The sequence below is a fragment of the Notolepis coatsorum genome (assembly GCF_963971535.1).
Source record: "Notolepis coatsorum genome assembly, chromosome: 17".
In the NCBI taxonomy this organism is placed as follows: domain Eukaryota; kingdom Metazoa; phylum Chordata; class Actinopteri; order Aulopiformes; family Paralepididae; genus Notolepis; species Notolepis coatsorum.
Genome location: NC_140181.1, coordinates 93,555,997 through 93,568,423, shown reverse-complemented (window position 1 = coordinate 93,568,423; position 12,427 = coordinate 93,555,997). Strand labels below are relative to the sequence as shown.

The window sequence follows — 12,427 nt, the reverse complement described above, 5'->3', positions numbered from 1 at the left end:
GATAGGGGGCGGTTTTTTCACATCTGAGCTCCTACAGGGGCTGCATACCAACGGGAGACTCGGTTGATGAAATATGAATTCAGATCGCTAATAAAAAAATAAAATTATAATTGTCGTGGTGGGCATTCAGGCATTGGGCTGATAAAACGTCTCATCACGTTTTGGGCATTGAAAGTGTTAAATGTGCTTAACACTTTGGTTGCCAACAACGAGATTTCTCGTCCTAACTCGCCATGCGTTGTGTGCAAATAACGAGTTCTCGTTATTTAATCGTTATTTCTTTTATTAGCGATATCCATAAATTTTTCATCCATCCAGCCTGACGTTATCAATGGGAATGGCTCCGAGTTCGAAAAGGGCAAATACCGCCCCCTATCGTCTCCCGGATGGTAATGCACATCATTGGATTGGAGTCGATGGGACTTGCATCAGAAAAAATAACTCCGGTCCACATTTTACTTCTGGGGCATGCAACCTGATACTATTGCATTCATTGAGGGGACTGGAAGCAGCGTGGATTATGTGTTTCGGAGTATAACGTTGGATCAATAAACGCGATCGATATTTGGAATGGCGATCAGGAATTGGATTCATCTTTTTGCAGAACATCTGATCTGAGGTAAGGACTGTATGTTACCAGTTTTGGGTTAATCAGAGTTTTTTTCCACAGCGTTCACAACGTGTGTGTGTGTGGCGTTAGGCGCGGCACGAATAAATGATTTTTCAGCCCACTTTTGTATCGTGCATAAGAACACAAATACTCTCGATAATCTAGCGTTTATTTGAAAACTATTCATAAATCAGCCGGAAAATGACAACGTGTTTTGTGTATTCCAGTAAATGGCTATTACTGCGGAATCTTTTTTTCTTTCTAGAAATCTCCAAAACTATACTTGTATTCAAAACGGTATAAAACGGAAATGTAGTGATGAAAAAAGTATCCGTTTCATGCATGTTGACTGCAAGCAAGTCTACTTTTTCTCCCCATTTTCTATTTTTCTCCCATCCCAATTTCGTATTGTCCAATTCTACCCTCCCCTGTCTCCCACTGGTCGGCTGCAGTGAGGACCAAGCCTTGCATCACGTGTCCCCTCCGGTACACGAGGAGACAGCCGTCGCATCTTTTCACCTGCACAGCGCGATCTCTCAGCGGCGAGGAGTAGGGAGTGGGAGGCTCACGCTGCCCCCGATACTTCCTGATTCTGCTGTACAGGTGCACCAACCGACCTGTAGGAGTCGCTGTCCACAACGTCCGATCCCCACCCATCGGCTTTCCCACCCCCTAACACTGCCAATTGTATTAGTATGAACGACCAGCCAAGCCGGAAGCAACGCCGAGAGCTGGGCTCGAACCCAGCATCTCCTGCGTTTGTGGCGAGCGCCTTGCCCACTGCGCCACTTAGCCGCCCACAATTTAAGATAGTTTAATCGCTCGCAAATGTGCTCGTCCTCCCATTGATTAAAGTGCCGCACAGAGCCCTCTGAGGTTGTGCTCGTCCTCCCATTGATTAAAGTGCCGCACAGAGCCCTCTGAGGTTGATTAAAGCGCCGCACAGAGCCCTCTGAGGTTGTGCTCGTCCTCCCATTGATCAAAGCGCCACAGAGCCCTCTGAGGTTGTGCTCGTCCTCCCATTGATCAAAGCGCCGCACAGAGCCCTCTGAGGTTGTGCTCGTCCTCCCATTGATTAAAGCGCCGCACAGAGCCCTCTGAGGTTGTGCTCGTCCTCCCATTGATTAAAGCGCCGCACAGAGCCCTCTGAGGTTGATTAAAGCGCCGCACAGAGCCCTCTGATGTTGCCAGCTCAGGATTAAAGCAAAAAAAAGATCTCCTGACTGAACTTTTTTTCAGGCCAAGTCATATTCTTATTTTAACCTCCACTGTATTTTTTTTTATAATAGCGTTAGCGTTTTAAGGGAGCCTACTTGTAGAGCCTACTGTACTGACTGTGACTATAGACCCTACTGTTGTGGTTGTCATGCCAGGCAGGGAGGCTGTGTGCTGGAGAGCGTGAATGCAAGTCTTGTGGCTAGCTTCTGATTGATGGCGAGCTGGCACCCTTTTCCCATTACTGCCACACTGTAATTTCCTGTGGCATACGTTGCAAAAACACACACCTGGCTTTTAGTTTTTTGCACCATGAACTAAAAGGCTTGTTATCATACAAACAAGGGACTAAACACGTTTCGCAATTATGCCACAACAATGTGGAACGCCCTACCCACAGCCGTAAAGAAATGTGAATTCTATTCCCTACCCACATTCAAAACCGCTCTCAAAGAGCACCTACGGGAGGCTGCAATTCGAAACTGGCCACCGTAAATGTCCAACCCCCCCCCCCCCCCAATGGACAGTCTCCTCCCCACCGTATGTATATATTTTTTACAACCCACCCACACCCTCCTAATGTACAGTCTCCTCCTCATCATATGAATATATTTACTGTTAGGATCTCTGGGTAACAGTACTGTATATTTGCATCTCTATGTCATGTATGTCCCTATGTCATAAATGTCATGATGTCATGTATGTTGTGTTAACTTGTGTATGTCATAAATGTCACTATGAATTGAAAATGGGGGATTGATTGATTGACATTTTTATTAACAGATTGCAGAATGGGTACAATACGGGTACAATACAGTACAGCTCAATACACACAATTGTTAGACCAGATCTAATTGTTGTTAGATGCAGACCAGAGAAAGACTTTCGTCTTGTTACATCAGGGTCCCCCATTTTTAATTCATCATAATATGAATTGATAATATGGGACCCTGATGTAAACAAGACAAACGTCTTTCTCTGGTCTGCATCCCCTTAACAATAGACCTATCTCAAACCCTGCCCCTTTTCTTGATCAAGAAAAGAGGGCAGCGTTTTGAGACAGGTCCATTGTGTGTATTGAGCCGTATTGTATTGTACCCATTCTGCAATCTGTTAAATAAAGTTTTCATTCATTCAAGTTTCCACGCTCATATGGGCTCCGATGAGTATCAGAGGTAGATCAACGTGTGAGAAATAAGTTTTGTTTGGGTTTTGTCCGCTAAAGTAGGCCTAATGCAGGATTTGTGCACATGTGTTTTCTGACATAGCCTAATGATGTGAATGTGTTTCTGCTACTGGATATACCAGATCCAGAGAGATACACCTGTGTGATGTTGCTACGGAGTTACGCTAATAAAGGATACTCACAACCACAGCAGAAGACTCACGTATTTGTACTGTGAAGTAACACGACAATGACAAATGTGTTGTTTCTGTTTTTCTTTTCGACATAGCTGCGACACATGGAACAAGTTAACAACTCACCACTACAGCCCCCAGTAGCCTAGCCAGTCTCTTGAAACACCGCTATCTTGAAACTTCCACTCTAAACTTTCTTTTGTTAGGTGGTCCCGCTCATCCTTTTCATCTGAGAAAACCGCAGTGGGTTTTTAGCGGCCGGCTTACTCCTTCCATTTAGCGTTATTAAGCTAACGTTAGCTAATCGGTATAGCAGGCGTGCGTAACGTTACAGTGCAAGCAGGTACATAAGCAGGTGGTGGATGTGACGTCGGTAAACAAGGAGAGATTGACGCACGAGGAGATTGGGGCTGCAAAAAAGGCGACTGTCGTAAGACCAAAACCCAGAGGAGTTTTAATTATTTTACATGACTATTTTGTTACCCGCCATGTGGTGGACAGACCTCTCATTGTTCCCAGTCTACAAATCATATTATACCAGGTAGCCAATTGACGGAAAATCCGCCACGACTCAGAATCAAATTGACGGAAATCCGTCTCAAGACGGAGCGCTTTAATGCATGTAGCTGGCTACTATTCACACCCAGCCGCACACTCTAGACGTGGGAACAACACCCTGCAGGTACCAGGCTTGAATATGGTACAGGGATCGAGAATCTCTGCAATTGTAAGAAATGCAACACACAAAGCAAAATAATCTCTGTTTAAAACACAGCACACAATAATGTTAGATCTCTCAATGCATCTTTGTTCAGTGATCTGTCGACGGCATTGGAGTCCCGTACCTCTGCCTGCTCCAGCTGTTGGGTTATCTGCTGGGTCAGCTTCTGAGGGTCCAGAACAAGGTCCCCGGCCATTTCATCATAAAAGCCAATCTCAGCTTTTCGCTTGATGGTGGAGTTCCAGTGGTTTTTTATGGCGTTGTCCGTCCTGGCAGGCGATAGAAAGCAAGTGTTACTGTGTGTGTGATGGTCTACCACTACTGAATATGTATAGACAATACACCCGTTACTGTGTGTGATGGTCTACCACTACTGAATGAGTATAGACAATACACCTGTTACCGTGTGTGTGTGTGTGTGTGTGTGTGTGTGTGTGTGTGTGTGTGTGTGTGTGTGTGTGTGTGTGTATATGAATAGAATATAAATACTTTATTCATCTTGAGGGAGATTTGGCACTACAAATCGCTCACAGTAAACATTTAGGTAGACAAAAACAAAAGTCACGAATAAGAGTAAAAATAAGCCTAAGAAAAGAATACGGTCCGGGAAATACATTTCCTATGTTATGTATATACATTTGAATATAAAATATACAGTACAAATATACATAAATATACAGTGTACAGTAATGTGTAAAATTGTACAATGTCGGTTTAAAAGTAAAAGTCCAGGAAGATAGTTCTGTCACCCTGTGCTCAGTGATGCAGTGAGGCACAGTGATGCATTATAAAGTCTGATGGCTGTCGGAATGAAGGACTTCCTGTGCCGTTCAGTGCTATATCTTGGGAGTCTTAGTCTAGCACTGAATATGCTCCTTCTGTCAGCCAAGTCTGTGTATAGTGGGTGGGAGGGGTTGTCCCTGATGGCATGGAGCTTAGCAAGGCTCCTCCTCTCCGCCACCACAGCTAGAGAGTCCAGCTCCACCCCCACCACGTTACTGGCCTTCCTGTCCAGCTTATCCAGCCTGTTTTCATCCCCCGCTCTCAGTCCGCTGCCCCAGCAGGTCACAGCGTACAAGATGGCGCCCGCCACCACCGACTCGTTGAAGGATCTCAGCCTTCTGAGGAAGTAGAGTCGGCTCTGGCCCTTCTTGTAGAGTGCCTCTGCGCGTTTTGACCGGTTCAGTTTATTGCCGATGTGTACACGGAGGTATTTGTAATCCTCAACCATGTCCACATCAACTCAACTGATGGAAACGGGGGTCACAGATGCACTCCTCCTCCTCCCCAGATCCACAACCAGTTCCCTGGTCTTAATCACATTTAGCTGAAGGTGGTTCTTTTCGCACCATGTGATGAAGTCCACCACCAGTGCCCGGTATTCCTCCTCATCACTGTCCTTAATACATTCCACTATCGCAGAGTCATCAGAACATTTCTGAAGGTAGAGAGGACTGAAGGGAGAGAGGACTGTCCCCTGCAGGGCCCCGGTGTTGGTGACCAGTCTGTCTGACACACGACTTTGTAGGCGCACATACTGTGGTCTGCCCGTCAGATAGTCAACAACCCAGGACACCAGGGGGGCCTCTACCTGCATCGCCTCTAACTTCTCACCCAGGTGATATCAGGCTAGATATGTGTGTGTGATGGTCTACCACTACTGAAGGATTATAGACAATACACCTGTTACTGTGTGTGTGTGTGTGTGTGTGTGTGTGTGTGTGTGTGTGTGTGTGTGTGTGTGTGATGGTCTACCACTACTGAAGGATTATAGACAATACACCCGTTACTGTGTGTGTGTGTGTGTGTGTGTGTGTGTGTGTGTGTGTGTGTGTGTGTGTGTGTGTGTGTGTGTGTGTGTGTGTGTGTGTGTGTGAGATGGTCTACCACTACTGAAGGGTTATAGACAATACACCTGTTACTTTATGTATGTGTGTGTGTGTGTGTGTGTGTGTGTGTGTGTGTGTGTGTGTGTGTGTGTGTGTGTGTGTGTGTGTGTGTGTGTGTGTGTGAGATGGTCTACCACTACTACAGCGCGACTCGCAAGAGGAGTTGTCACAGGCTGTAGGACGCAGGGCTGAAGAGCTGTAAAATTGAAGGTGGGGGTATCGGGCTCAGCCCCTCCCTTCCAGCTAGAGTTGACGTGAAACGCGCACTGTCGAGTCCTGGCTCTAAGCAGAATAACATGCAACAGCCCGTATTCGGGCCGACGTGCCCGTGGGCGCAACGCAGAAAGTCACGGCACTTTGTGAGCGTCTAGCGTCTGCATTTTTCGCCAAACATATAAATGACAGTTCGAAAGGTATATTAGTTGTCATTCGAACGCCACCTCACTCAACCAAATCCGTGCCTCGGTTCTCGAGTTACATGACGATATGTCAGGCGAGCGTCTTTTTAAGCGGTGCACAGTTTACCTGGATCAACAGATTTTTTTTTGGATATTGCAACCACTACAGAAAAATTGGAGTACACCAGTTCAAGTTCAACTTAAGGTCAGACCTATGTTACTCTATTTCATTAGCACTAAAAAAATAATATTTTTTTTAATCTACTTTTTCTCCCCATTTTCAATTTTTTTTCTCCCATCCCAATTTCGTATTATCCAATTCTACCCTCCCCTGTCTCCCACTGGTCGGCTGCAATGTGGACCAAGCCTTGTATCACGTGTCCCCTCCGGTACACAAGGAGGCAGCTGTCCTAACCCACATAAATGGCACAATCATACTCCCTTATTCAATAACAATGCACTCTTGATTGAAAAACGACCTATAAGATTCCCTATATGGGAAGAGCAAGGCATACACTCATTAGGGGATGTTTTTAACAAACAGGGTTTTTGTAGTTATGGAGAAATATGCAAAAAAATGTATCTCACCAAGTCGACATGGCTTTTTTACACACAGTTACGGCTATGTTTGAAGTCTCACAGTGTTCCATTAGACATACCAATTGAACACCACAGATACCACAAATTCTTCTATGAAAGAGAGACATCGAGAGGTTTTGTTTCAGATTTTTATCATCAATTACTAACGTCCTCGTATGAAACCCTCCAACTAGACTGTCTGGAGGAGGGATATACCAGACCTGGAAAGTGACTTTGATTGGCAAGAAGCCTGGGCAAATGTCCGACTTACATCAAGGAACCCGGACCATCAACAAATCAATCTTAACTATATTCACAGGACATACTTGACTCCTATAAGACTGAACAGAATGGGTCTTAAACAAGACTCCAAATGCTCCCAATGTACAAATGGGGATGAAGGGACATTTATGCACATGTACTGGGACTGCCCACCAGTTAAGATATTCTGGAAAGATGTGACCCAACAATTATCAAAACTCTTATCTTGGAATATACCTGTACACCCCTCTGTATTACTATTGAATGATGTTTTTGAGTTTGCAGTACATCCACAGCTAAAGAGATTGGTTTTATCGGGTATCACAGTAGCTAAAAAGCTGATCGCATCACGCTGGTTTCAACCGGAAAAAATGTGCCGGAAAGTTTGGTTTCTTACATATCTCGATGTGATTTATCAAGAAATATCTACAGCAAGAATGGACCTGTCTCAAAACCCTGCCCTCTTTTCTTGATCCTCCAATCACAGCTGTCGCTTACCTCGGACTTCCTCGTACAAACTTGTTTGTACGAGGAAGTCAGAGGTAAGCGACAGCTGTGATTGGAGGATCAAGAAAAGGGGCAGGGTTTGAGACAGGTCTATTCTGGGTCTCAATGAATCCAAAATGACAATGTGGTTAGAAGTGGTGGAGAGAATAAAAGCTAGCTTATAATGGTAGTGTCTGGTTAGGAGCGAGGGATAATGGAGGTACTATCCAAAGAGGGGTCCGGGAGGGGGGGGTTCGAGCTGGAGCATATGTGTGTAGGTTTTTAGATAACAGGTATTAGGGGTATATCCTGTATAAGACATTGGTATAAATGGTAATTTCGTTGGATATACACTGTGTATTAACACTTTGGTTGCCTAAGGTTAAATTCATGATATACCATAGATTGCCAGCGCTATTTGTCTATGGAGAAAGTCCCCTTCTTTGCAGGGCTATAACTTTTTAAATTCTATTGCTACATTGCCATTATTAGGGCCCATTCAAAGTCCTATATGTATTGTTCATTGTGTAGCAACGTTAAACTTTTTCATTCACATATTCATAGTAAAGTATGGTCTAATGTATAAGTATGTTTTCATCTCTTTCTGCAGCTTTCTCCAGAACGTGATCTATAGCCCCAAATACATTATATTGATGATGCAATACAGTTTTATGGCAATCAGCGCGATATAAAAAATTACAACTAGACGTACTTCTAGAAGTTACTACACGTCATCTGATGTTGACCGGATGGGCTAGGGGCCGTTTATAATTCCGTGGGCAGCGTTATACCAATCATCTAATGTAGGTCAAATGTTGATAATAGCAGTTAGTATCGAAGACGGTAACGTTACACGCTGAAACTCACCCCAGTCTCCGCGCGCCGTTGGGCGATCATCGTAGAGTTGAAATCTTATCATTATGGGATGTAAATTTACCCGGTCCATCTCCAGCTTGTATAATGGTATATACGTCCAAATCATGTTGTTTATCGAGTTATTGGCAATTGATCACTGTGTAGCGTGACGAGCCAGAGTCGCGGGACCTATAGCGAGCACCCGGAAGTACTACGGACATAGCACAACCTCTATGCCACTTCCTGTTAAAGCGATTGCGCCGATCGGCCACCAGATGGCGCTCCTGAACCGCCAGAGAGCTCAGTGGGTCCTGCTGGTGGATCTCAGGCCAGCGGAGGGGACATATGAATCCGATCGCAGATTTTTGAAATATTGATATAAGGACGCTGTACAGCGTCCCCCGGCAACTTGAGCATGGCCAGCAATGACGTCAAAACACGTTTCATGGCAGTCAAAGTGTTAATGCTTGTGTATCTTATCGTGTGTTGTCATGTTTGTTTATATGTGTGTTTAAAAAATAATAAAAAAATAAAATAAAATAAAAAGGAGGCAGCTGTCGCAGCTTTTCACCTGTACAGCGCAATCTCTCAGCGGCGAGGAGTAACGCGTGGGAGGCTCACGCTGCCCCCATTGCTTCCTGATTCTGCTGTACAGGTGCACCAACCGACCTGTAGGAGTCGCTGTCCACAACGTCCGATCCCCACCCACCGGCTTTCCCACCCCCTAATACTGCCAATTGTATTGTAGTATGAACGACCAGCCAAGCCGGAAGCAACAGCGAGAGCTGGGCTCGAACCCAGCATCTCCTGCGTTAGTGGCGAGCGCCTTGCCCACTGCGCCACTTAGCCGCCCACTAAAAATTATTTTATATTCGATGACGTCGACGAATCGTGACCCTAGCTGGAACGATTAATTTTGCACATATACAGTACTTATACTTATAAGTAAACAGTGCGTGTGTGTGTGAACAGTGTGTGTGTGTGTGCTCGCACGCTATTTATTTCTAGCAATAGGAATAAATCAAACCAACAATAGTAACACAATAATATCAGAGAAGAAGACGGTATATGGCAAATTAATACAGTATGTTCCACTATACAGTAGCTATATCCACGGCGATCAGTTTAGTTCTTATTTAATTAGTATGCAGTGTGTGTGTAATTCCAAAAATGTTATTCGTAGTGCTGTCAGGCGATATCTTTTTTTTAATCTAATTAATTACAGGATTTGTAATTAATTAATCTCATTTTAATCGCATAACCATTTTAGGCCTGATATTCTATATTCTATAATAATAATAATATTTCAAATTACATGTGTCCGGATGGCAGAATTCAGTACTGTATCTACAAAACCTTCTTTTTAAATCATCTTCCATTTATTCATTTGCTTAGATTTTTCAGGTCTGGTAAATTTTAGCATAGTGTTATTCACAGTCAAAGATAAAAATAATAATAATAATTTGAATTGATATTCTCATTTGGTTCATTACAATTTACTCAAGCTTTTTTTTTTATTTATCCTTTATTATCCAGGAATGTCCCATTGAGATACAAGATCTCTTCTTCCAGGAAGTCCTGACCAGCTTAGTAACAGAAGTATTTCTGACACTGGGAATACATTCCCTGAGATCCATAGATGTCCCTAGAATCAGATACCAAGAACATGCAAATGGGCCATTTAAAAAAGAAAAGTCTGTAAATGTTTATTCTACGTTCTTATGGAATGAATGAGTTTAAAAAATATATATATATTTTAATCATTTCTTTTCTTTAAATTTTTTTAAATACATTTTGAGTTAATTTTCATAACGCGATAATTTGCGTTAATTTTCATAACGCGATAATTTGTTGTGTAATTAATTTATCTAATTAACGCGATAAACTGACAGCCCTAGTAATTAGTCCTGCAAGGGGCAATTTAAGGCATGAATACGATGCTCTCGATGCCTCATTGAGTCAGGATTATAAATGAAAAAGGTAATTGTTAATGATACAAAGTCATATTTATCTTTATTATAATTATTTAATTCCGAGGATGTCTGTAGAATCAATTTGAACGCAATCACCAACTATTTATCCCAAATGAAGCCTTTTACCAGTTTCATCACCTGTGCATTGTATGTTACTATTGCACTTTACTGTTACATTTGCACTCTGATTGGATGGTGTATTGTACTTGTGCTGTACAATACATTTTAATTAGGGATGTCCAATAGTATCGGCCTACCGATATTATCGGCCGATATTGGCATTCAAATGTGATATCGGAAGATATCTGTATCGGTTTTCAAATTAAATTTTTTTTTTTTTTTTTACATTTCTATAACCTTTATTTACCCAGGCAAGCAAGTAAGAACAAATTCTGATTTTATTTATTGTCAAAAGTATGCATAATGTTGTGTTAATTCCACAACAAGAGATATGTAATGTTAATTACCTGAAATTATTCTGTTTTTTGGGGGGGGGGAACCCTGCATATATCGGTATCGGTTGATATCGGTATCGGAAATTAAGAGTTGGACAATATCGGTATCGGTAAAAAAGCCAATATCGAGCATCCCTAATTTTAATCTAATCTCATTTTGAGATCAGTCGCAACCTACCTGTTGAATGAATACAGGGGTCAGCAGAGCAGATGCAATGCTGACCCTCTCTCTGTTTTGCACACGGCCCTTGCCTTATAAGGAGCTTGTGGGGCGTGTCTGTATGCAAATGCAGGTGTACGAGAACGCGCTTCCAGTTTACAAACTTTTTACCAAGATATTTACAAAGGTATTTACGAACATGTTCGAGAATGAGGACCATTGTCTCCTTCTCTTCCTCAGTGTCTCCTAGCTGGCCACGATGAGAGCACTCCCCTTAGCCAAGCTCATTTAACCTACATGTACAGAAGATCCGTCTACGACTACAATATAATTGATCAATCATAATCCACCACACTAGTCAACCGCATGCACACACACACCTTCCGGGAAGCAGCTTGGCGATCTCAGCCCAGCGGTTGCCGAGGACGCGGTGGGCTTTGTAGATGGCGAGGTCTTCTTCCTTGGTCCAGGAGGACTTCTTGACGCCTGGGTCCAGGTGGTTGTGCCAGCGCTCCCGACACTGTTTCCCCAGACGATACTTCAGCTGCCTGGCGATCAAAGACCAGTGCTTGATACCGTGTTTCTGCACAAGTTCAATGACCTATTAGGGAAATACAAGTATAAGGTAGGTTGAGCAGGTCTGGACCTTTTTTAAAGACAAAGAGTAATTTCTTAATTTTCACTTCTAGAACCTAGATACACTACTCAATATTTATATAGAATTAGAACTAACATTTCTCTAGTTGAAGATAGCTGTATAATTTCCCTTCCGACAGTGATGTAGTCCAATTCAACCCTAATTTCCCTTCCGACAGTGATGTAGTCCAATTCAACCCTGCAAGGCTTTTTAGATAGATTACTTGACTTCACCTTCTCATCTTCCTCTTTGCTCCAGCAGCCCTTGACCAGGTCAGGGTCTAGATATCTCCTCCAGCGACGCATACACTGGTAGTCTGACCGGCCCTGGGCCAAGAGAACACAAGGTTAGGTCAAGGGTTTATGAAAGATTACAACAGAAACACAAGATTCACAGTACAAGATATTTTTCATGTGCAGTCTGTCCTAGACCACACGTACAAGATTTCGGTCATTTCAGCCTGTCGTCGATCGCTATCAGCCTCTGTCCGTGTTATCTCTTGATCCTCTGCATTGTGTTTGTTTTGTTTCATGGAGGCAATCATTCTGTGGAATTTCGTACTCCCGCGGCTGACTGGCTAGAACACCATCTCTTCTCCCGGGTGCATTCGGAACAAACGTACATTGAATCGTCCATTGTGTGTATGCTCCGACACTGGTTGTAAATAGTTATGAGTGTTGTATGTGCCTCCCTGTATTGTAAATAGTTCATATGCGTGTTGTCACTACTGTATGTATAATTGTAAATAAGTTAATTTATGTGTTGTAAATAAATATTGTTAATATTTATTTACCTAATTTATGTGCAATCGTTGCATTTCAGCTCAGTG

General features: G+C 43.1%; 1 protein-coding gene across 3 annotated transcripts in view; it reads right to left on the bottom strand.

Moving 5' to 3' along the window:
* LOC311243535 (uncharacterized protein) overlaps positions 1-12,427 on the bottom strand; it is a 54,338-nt gene that overhangs the window by 30,613 nt on the left and 11,298 nt on the right. For all 3 annotated transcript variants that reach the window (XM_084332789.1, XM_084332790.1, XM_084332791.1), the window contains exons 4-6: positions 11,832-11,924; positions 11,342-11,562; positions 4,030-4,174 (exon numbers count right to left, since the gene is read on the bottom strand). In XM_084332789.1, coding sequence (XP_084188915.1) covers positions 4,030-4,174; positions 11,342-11,562; positions 11,832-11,924 — 459 coding nt within the window. The remainder of the gene's footprint in view (positions 1-4,029; positions 4,175-11,341; positions 11,563-11,831; positions 11,925-12,427) is intronic.